Source organism: Lepidothrix coronata, unplaced genomic scaffold, assembly GCF_001604755.1.
Source record: "Lepidothrix coronata isolate B3197 unplaced genomic scaffold, Lepidothrix_coronata-1.0 Scaffold124, whole genome shotgun sequence".
Classification (NCBI taxonomy): Eukaryota; Metazoa; Chordata; class Aves; order Passeriformes; family Pipridae; genus Lepidothrix; species Lepidothrix coronata.
The window spans coordinates 2,690,211-2,698,285 of record NW_016690304.1 but is presented as its reverse complement, the minus strand read 5'-3'; the positions used below and the strand labels follow the sequence as shown (position 1 = coordinate 2,698,285).

Here is an 8,075-nt window from a genome sequence, read left to right as displayed (position 1 = left end):
GGGCTTTTCTCACTTACATTTTCAAGCAGACAAACTGCCGCGGGATTTCCAGAAAACGGCCGGTTTGTAAAGGCATCAACCGTAAAAACTGGGATCTGCATTGTCCTTTGAGCCTGCTCAGCCACAGGCTGTGCCCTGCAGGGTACTTTCTAACCTTCTCTACCCCAAACGACAGCAGAGCTCCAAGTTAATGTTTCCCTGAGGGCAGGAGGAGCCAGAGGGTCCCTCCCGTCACTTCCGAGCGCCGGCCCGGCCCGAGGCTCCCTGCAGGGCCCCGGCGCTCTGCACTGGGGTTTTAAATTAAAACACAGAGTTCAGCCTCCCTCTGGCACCGCTCGCCACCAGCTCCTGAACGCCCCCACGGGCCCTCCCAGCACAGCGCCCGGCCCGGCGCGTCCCCCAGTGAGGGAGGCGGGACCCCGCCGGGCTCCAGCGGTGCCGCGGGTAGCCATTGCGTGCGCCCACCCTGGGCAGCCTCCCTGCCAGGGCTGTGCCGGGGCCGCGGGGCGCCCCGAGCGAGACCCGCGCTCCAAGGCCCGACTGGAGGCGATGGCGGCGTGAGGCGGTGGCCAGGCCGCGCGCGTTCCCGCGGGGCGCCAAAGCGCACGGCGGCGGCCCCGTACCCGCGGCAGGAGCGCACGCGCGCCCCCCGGCGGCATCGGCGGCCGAAGGACCAAGCGGGCACCGCCCCCCCGCCTTCTCCTCGGAACTGCGCATGCGCCACGTGCCCTCCCGCCACCACCGTCCCCCATCGCGCGTGCGCGGGTGCCTCCCAGGCAGAGGAGAGGCGGTGCGCGGCGCGGCTATCGCGATAGTCGCGCGGCCTGGACGCTCTGCTGCCCGTGGGCGCTGCGCAGGTGCGGGTCCCGCCGGCCGGTCCTGTGAGGGAGTGACGAGGCGCGTCCTGCCCGGCGTGAGCGGCTGCCGGGGCACATCCAGGGGTGCGGAGGGACTCGCGGTGAGTGGGATGGGGGGGAAGGTGTGCGGGGCCCGCCCGGGGGGCTGCGGGGGCCGGACGGAGGGGGGGATGCGGGGGCAGCGCTGCCCGCGCCGTCCAGCCGTACCGGGCCCAGGCGCGGGCCGGCGGGGGGGAGGCGGGGCGGTGCAGAGCCTCGTTCCCGATCGCGGCCGCCATTTTGAGCGGCGGAGCCGAGGGCGGCGGCGGCCCCGGAACAGCGGCGGGCGGGGGTCCCGGAGCGGCCGAGGGGGTGCGGGCCGGGCGGCACAGCACAGCACAACACAGGTCAGCTGAGCTCCGGCGGGACGAGAGGGGCGCGGCGGGCAGCGCGGCCCGAGCGGGGCGGGCGGGAGGCGGGCGCGCCGGCGAGGCGCGGTAAATGGCGGCGGGGAGCGGGCGGGGGGTCAGGGCCGCGCTGTCGGCAGCACGGCGGGAGGCGGCATCGCGAGGGCTCCGCACCTGACGAGGCGGCCGCCGCGGCTCCCTTTGTGGCACGGTGGTGGTGCCCCCGCCACACGCCCCCCCCACACACACCCACCCCCCTTCGCCGCCCCCGGCTGAGGGCAGACAAAGGAAGGCCTTGTGGTTGAAGCCCCCTCCTCAACTGTCTTGCTTTTAAAAAAGGCAAAAAGGAAAAAAAAAGAAAACACCCTTCCCCCCCAAAAAAAAAAAAACAAACAGACCAAAAAAACCCTACAAAGCCTCACGGAGCGGATGTGAAATGTGCTCTGAGTAAATACCGAGCTTTATGTGCCGGGCCTGCTCACGTGCTGCCCGCCATCCCCGCGCCGTGCGCGGGCTTCCATCCCGCTGGGATGGGTGTCCATGTGTGCGAGCGTGCCAGGGAGCACAGTTTTACATACATGACACAAATCAAGCTCGTTATCCATAACGCTTGTTGTCTGAGAAAACCCGCCAGATTTCCTTCGAGGAAAGGATTTCCTTTGAGGGCAGGGACTTAGGCATGGAGGGAATCTCAATTTTCTTTATTTTTTTGTTTCGGTTTTTCCCAGGATTTGATTTAAATAAAAAATGGATTGGAGTGGCAAACACAATGGGCCCAATGACACGACCAATGATGGGACGGTGGTACGACTCCGGGGCCTGCCATTTGGTTGCAGCAAAGAAGAGATTGTTCAGTTTTTCCAAGGTACCTCTAGTATAGTCGAAGTGTAGTGGGTTTCTTTAGAGCTTTCTTGTGTCTTTTACACGATGTTTTGCACATTTTTAATAGTGGGTAATGGGGAGGATGGGAGGGATTGTGTTAAGTTAGTTTGTCTTAAGTAAGAATTATGCCCTGTAAATGAAGCACAAGTAACCAGAGATGTAGTAAAACACAGAATGTATCTAATTTTGTCGAGGTGGTAAAGATATTTTGCATATTGGGGTAACCTGAATGTTAGCATTTGGATCAGTTAAACTGCTTGATGGGTAGCAATATTTTCTTCATGTAACTTAGGTGGTTGTATTTTTGCATAGTCTAAACAAGAAAAGAAGTATGGCTAAATCCATAAATGTTTAATGAAAGATCATTGGCTTGTATTGTTGGGTGATGGGGGAAACAAGGTGGTTTTCTTTTTCGTTGTTGTTGTTTAGATATGCTTTAAGTATTTGCTGCAGATGGGAATGTTTCAGCCTTTAACACTGTTCCCCTTGACGGGGTTATTTGTCCTTGGGTTAAAGGGTTGGAAATCGTGCCAAATGGGATAACATTGACGCTGGACTACCAGGGGAGAAGCACAGGGGAGGCCTTCGTGCAGTTTGCTTCAAAGGAGATAGCAGAAAATGCTCTGGGGAAACACAAGGAAAGAATAGGGCACAGGTGGGGATGGAGAGTTTGGGATGGTGTTAAATCTTTATTTTTTGGGGGTTGTGGGTCAGTAATGCTTTTGGGGGGTTGGGGACCATTGGGGAATTGGCTGTTTTTAAGAATTTTTATAACTGATCCTAAGTTAATTTGGGAAATACAGTAGATTTGGGGGGTGGGGGAGACAGTATTGCTCTGGGTAGTTTGCTGAACTCAGAAAATTGTTTCAATCGTTCTCATGTAGGGTAATTTGCAATAAATGCTGCTATAGCCAGACATTGTTTTTCAATAGTATGTTTCTCATACTGGAAAGACATGTTTTAAGCTTAATTTGTACAGCTAGAATGTTCACATAGTGACTTTTGCCACTGTAAAGTGGGGGTTTCGAATACACTTAAGATTCTTACGGTTTTGAGGAGAAACTTAAGTTGTATGGTATCTCTAGTCACTGCTATTGGCTTGTACCTTTAGTCATAGAAAACGTAGTATGGCCTTTTGTGAAATTCAGACAGCTTCTGCCTGTGTTCTTACTGGTGCCTTGAAAATCCTTTTTTATTAGATATATTGAAATCTTCAAAAGTAGTAAGAGCGAAATCAGAGGATTCTCTGACATGCCAAGAAGAATGATGGGACAACAGCGACCTGGACCATATGATAGACCATTAGGAGGAAGAGGGGGTTATTATGGAGCTGGGCGTGGAAGTATGTATGACAGAATGCGTCGAGGAGGTGGTGGATATGACGGTGGTATGTTTACCTAATGAACAGAGGTTCTGTTGTGTCATGTTTCTGACATACTTGTCAAGAAATAACGAAATGGCAGTACCTGCCAACACCCATTAGGTTGGACGTATTGACCTCAGAAAAACTCGTAGTGTGTCAAAAAATGCGGCTTGTTATTCAAGATGAATGTAAATAATAAGGAAACTACTTTCAGCAGAATATGATCTCTCATTTGCATGTTTCAGTCTGTTATATAAAAAGAAATGTACTTTTGCACTGTGTTCAGAAATCCGGGTTTAACAGTCCATGGAGGCTGTTGGCAAAGTGCTGGGTGCCTAAAGACTGCAAAATTGAGTGTTGTGCATGGTTCTGTGAATTCTGAGCAGTAATGTAATCGCTCCTTTCTGTCTCTCCTTTGCACAGGGTATGGTGGCTTTGATGATTATGGTGGCTATAATAACTACGGTTATGGAAACGACGGCTATGACGACAGAATGAGGGATGGGAGAGGTAAAAGAAATTAACAGTTTGTTTAAAAAGCTTTTGCTATTATGTGAGTGTAAGACAGTATTTTCAAGTCAAAAAATGGCTTCATTGTGCTATTTTATAAAGAAAGAAGGTTGTTTAAAAAGGGGGGAATTGGGGACTCGTAAGAAAGGGTAAATAAATGGCTTAGGATGCTTTCTGGTTAAGGCTTGGGTTGATACATGGGAAGTGTAAATATCAAGCATTCAGTGGTACAATTCAGTGCTTTCAGAAAAACAATAGCGATGACTTTTGGTCTTTCATGATCTTAGAGGTGTGTGGGTTTTTTTGGTTTGGGTTTCCCAATAGGCATGGGAGGACATGGCTATGGAACTGGAGATGCAGGGTCGGGGTTCCATGGTGGCGGTCATTTTGTTCACATGAGAGGGCTGCCCTTCCGAGCCACGGAAAACGATATTGCTAACGTAAGTACCATGGGGAAAAGGGCCTCCTGCTCCCAGGAGTTTGCATGTTCAAACTGGGTTAGAGTTCTCAAAACTAGGGACTGCTACGTCTGCTCCATAAAGTCACGGCCCTTTCTGTGAGTTGCACAGAATTAATGAGCTTTTAAAGGTACTGTCTGAGGTGGGATCACCAGAGCAGTCAGCAAAGCTGTATTTAACATTAATCCTTTTACTTGGTGCTCTTCTGTTTCCATACAAGTTGTATTGCAGAGACAACAGTTGCTGCTTTCGGTATCCTCTTTTTAAGGTTTTCAGAACTTGTTTAAGCTTATCTAGTTTCGAAAGTAACAGCAGATGTGAAACTTAGCTTGCTTAGTTTGCATATTTATTTGTTGACCTGAGCCTATTTTAGGAGGGGCAGGGTGTGAAGACTGTAGGGGGCTGTGTTTGGAGGGGATGGTATCCCATTACTTGAGCTTTTATCTGCCACCCTGATCTCTTTCATCTGCAGATTTTGGGAATGTATTCTTGTGTCAGCATAATGTGGGGTTTGTAGGGGGAAAAGCTTTGTCGGGATACAAGGCTTATATATATTTATATATAAGAACTCCATTCTTAAACTTGTGCTTGTTTTCTTTTTTGGGTGGGTTGGTTGGTTTGAACTGAGATGCCTTTTCTTGTGTCAGTTTGATTGTTTTGTTTAGTCTAACGACTGTGTGAGACAAGGGCCAAACATCAGGCTTTGATTGGGAGCAGTGAGGAAGAGCAGTCTGATGAATGCGTAGCTTTTTTTGAATTCCATGGATGTGTCCTTGCTTTGAGAAATCTGAAGAAGCAGAGACAAATAAAAACCAACTAATTTTTTTTCTTGTCCAGGATGGCATCATATAAGATTGTATTGCTCAGAGCAGTGTGTGTGGGCAGGAGTTGTTTGTTTATTTGCTTTCAAAGAAAGCTCCTCAAGCTCTGTCGCTGCAGCTCTTGAAGCTGTGTAGTAATAATGGATCGTCAGTGTAGGTTGACCCAATGTTGAAGGTCCCCTATCCCTCTAATTGGGAAATGAGTAATGAAATTTAATGTGGTAGGACGACACTAATTGATGCAGTGCACCACTAACCACAGCGATGGAAAAAAGTACCTGGCTTGACTTCTGTTAATGTGATTTTTTTAATTTGTTTTATTCTTAGTTTTTCTCACCGTTGAACCCTATAAGAGTTCACATTGATATTGGGGCAGATGGAAGAGCTACAGGAGAGGCAGATGTGGAGTTTGTGACACACGAGGACGCAGTAGCTGCCATGTCTAAGGATAAGAACCACATGCGTGAGTGTCGTGTTCCCTGGCACCCGTGGGCAGGGCTCCGCAGGGCATCCAGGGTTCAGCCCTGAGCTCCTGCCCATTGGCACATGGCAAACCCGCCTTTTTGTGCTGTTCTCTCTGCTACTTGTTGTGTGGAGGGATGTTTGCTTTGTGCCTCTGAGTCTGCTTTGTGAAACAAAATACAAAGTAAAGCTTTCTTGCTTCCTGCAGAGCATCGATACATTGAACTATTCCTGAATTCCACTGCTGGAGGTGGCTCTGGAATGGGAGGCTACGGCAGAGATGGAATGGGTACGCATGGATTGCACACTTAGCTGATGTTTTGCCAGGTCTCATGAGTTCCAAGCTTGTAATGGTGCCCTTTTGGCTCTGCAGATCAAGGTTACGGCTCCGTTGGTAGGATGGGAATGGGCAGCAATTACAGCGGCGGATACGGAACTCCCGATGGCTTGGGCGGATACAGTAAGTCCGAGCTCTGTTCTCTGTGTTTGCTGGGACAGTGTTGCTCCTGTCTGTCTGCTGGCAGACGCTGGGGAAGGGGGGTGGGCTTTGGGCTGGGAGAAAGGAAGGAGGGCAGTAAATCATTTAAACTGTGAAGCACTCGGGGCTTCACACATTGTGCTGCTGCATCAGCTGCTGGTTAAGGGAGTGGTGCTGGAGCAGCATTAGTGGAAGTTGTCATCTGCTGTATTACCCATCCCATTTTTTCTTTTTTTCAAGGTATGTATGCATGACCTTGTGTCAATTGTTTGCAGGTCGTGGCAGTGGAAATAGTGGAGGATACTATGGGCAAGGCAGTATGGGTGGAGGAGGATGGCGTGGGATGTATTGAAGGATAGCCTTGCTTCTGCAAAACACCTGGAAGAAACAGTCTCTGGTCTACTAGACTTTCTTACAAAATTTAATTTCTTTTGTATTTTAAGAACTTTATAATGACTGAAGGAATGTGTTTTCACAATATTATTTGGTAAGCAACAGATTGTGATGGGAAAATCTGTTTTCTGTAGGTTTTATTTGTTGCATACTCTGACTTTAAATAAATTTTTATATTCAAACCACTGATGTTGATACTTTTTATACTAGTTACTCCTAAGGATGTATTACATATTCAAGACTACCAGTCGGTTTAAGTTGTTGTACTATGGTTCCATAAAGGTGGTTGTACTGTAACTCCTATGAACACTGATTGAGTTCTGTGTAATCTTGGTCTAGTGAACAAATTTGAAACATTCACTTGTTTAAGGGGAAAAAGATAGATGAATTGATTAGTTTATTTGGTTAAAGCCTTTCCTAAACCCTTTTGATAAGTTGTATGTAATAATTGCACCACAGCGTGAAGCTGTGGAGGCTGGAAGTCATTGTTCTGCCTGCCTTCCTTCTGCTGCCACATCCACCACCACCAGCTCCACACCTGTGTGAACGAGCAGTACCTCTGCTTTCTCCTCCTCAGAACCAAGCACCACGTTTATTTCCATGCTTTGCTGTAGCCCCAGAGCCTGCACTTCACACATGTAACCTGCAAAGCAGACTGAAACACTAGCACAGCTTTTAGTTAACATGACATAGGTCAAACACTTGGAAGCTTTTTACTTAGTATTTTTTTCACTGACATGCTTTCAGCAAGAGTGGGGGAGTTGGAAGCAAGTTAGACTTTTTATGTTTCTTGAATTTATTGTACTTAGACATGGTTCAGCTTTTTTTTGCTGCTCAGAGCTGATTTGTCTGTACTTGCTCAAAATTTGCCAAGCTGTTCTACAGATGAGCTCCTTAGAAGCCAAGATCTCTAAAATATCTGTAGGCCCAATATTTACTCAGTAACACACAACCCAAACACATCAATAAAACTTTCTGTGCATTTGTGACATGTAAGATATGTAAGAAACTATTGTTTGAAGACACTTAACATACCTGATGTGTAATGGAAAAAGGTATTTATTCTTCTGAGCCAGTGTGATCTCCCAAATTAACTGCTTTGTCCTCAATGCCTCCCTTAAAATGTCAAATGTGATCTTGGGTATTGCAAGTCTGTCACCTGTTTTGCTAGTACTGTGTTATATCTGTAATAAATGTCTTCTTGTGGGAGAGAGGAGAATGGAGTTTATTTCACTAGAGAATGTGTTTGGGGATCAAAGGGACTGGAAGAAAGAGCTGGAAAGGGTAACTGGCACAGGAAGCTTTCCAAGCACTGGAATAGTTTTGGCCAGGAAGGGGAGGGAAGAGGAGTTTGTAACCATTGGAACTCTGTGCTCTTAAGACCTAGGGGGTTCTTGGTCTGAGAACACTGAGGTGTTCCTAAATGGCAGTGGTCAGGACAAGAGTTAATCCAGTTGCAGGAAAA

General features: G+C 48.4%; 1 protein-coding gene across 11 annotated transcripts; it reads left to right on the top strand.

The window, feature by feature from the left end:
• Nucleotides 1–773: 773 nt before the first annotated feature.
• HNRNPH3 (heterogeneous nuclear ribonucleoprotein H3) lies at nt 774–7,819 on the top strand. 11 transcript variants are annotated; one of them, XM_017826029.1, is made up of 10 exons: nt 788–958; nt 1,972–2,108; nt 2,642–2,780; nt 3,325–3,512; nt 3,912–3,998; nt 4,311–4,438; nt 5,605–5,740; nt 5,948–6,028; nt 6,113–6,199; nt 6,493–7,819. In XM_017826029.1, exons 2-10 carry the CDS (start codon nt 1,991–1,993, stop codon nt 6,567–6,569), a joined length of 1,041 nt encoding a protein of 346 aa, XP_017681518.1. In that variant the 5' UTR covers nt 788–958; nt 1,972–1,990; the 3' UTR covers nt 6,570–7,819. The 11 variants fall into 11 exon arrangements, with proteins under 11 accessions (XP_017681517.1, XP_017681514.1, XP_017681511.1 ...); XM_017826033.1 differs by having other exon boundaries at nt 790–958; nt 3,325–3,467; nt 4,323–4,438; XM_017826028.1 differs by lacking the exon at nt 6,493–7,819 and having other exon boundaries at nt 774–958; nt 3,325–3,467; nt 6,113–6,445.
• The last annotated feature ends 256 nt before the right edge of the window (nt 7,820–8,075 follow it).

Coding starts and splice junctions, on each gene's coding strand:
- HNRNPH3 (XM_017826025.1), top strand. CDS start 1,991: ATGGATTGGAGTGGCAAACACAATGGGCCCAATGACACGACCAATGAT. Junction 4,439..5,604: donor CGGAAAACGATATTGCTAAC/GTAAGTACCATG, acceptor TTTTATTCTTAG/TTTTTCTCACCGTTGAACCC. Junction 5,741..5,947: donor TAAGGATAAGAACCACATGC/GTGAGTGTCGTG, acceptor TGCTTCCTGCAG/AGCATCGATACATTGAACTA.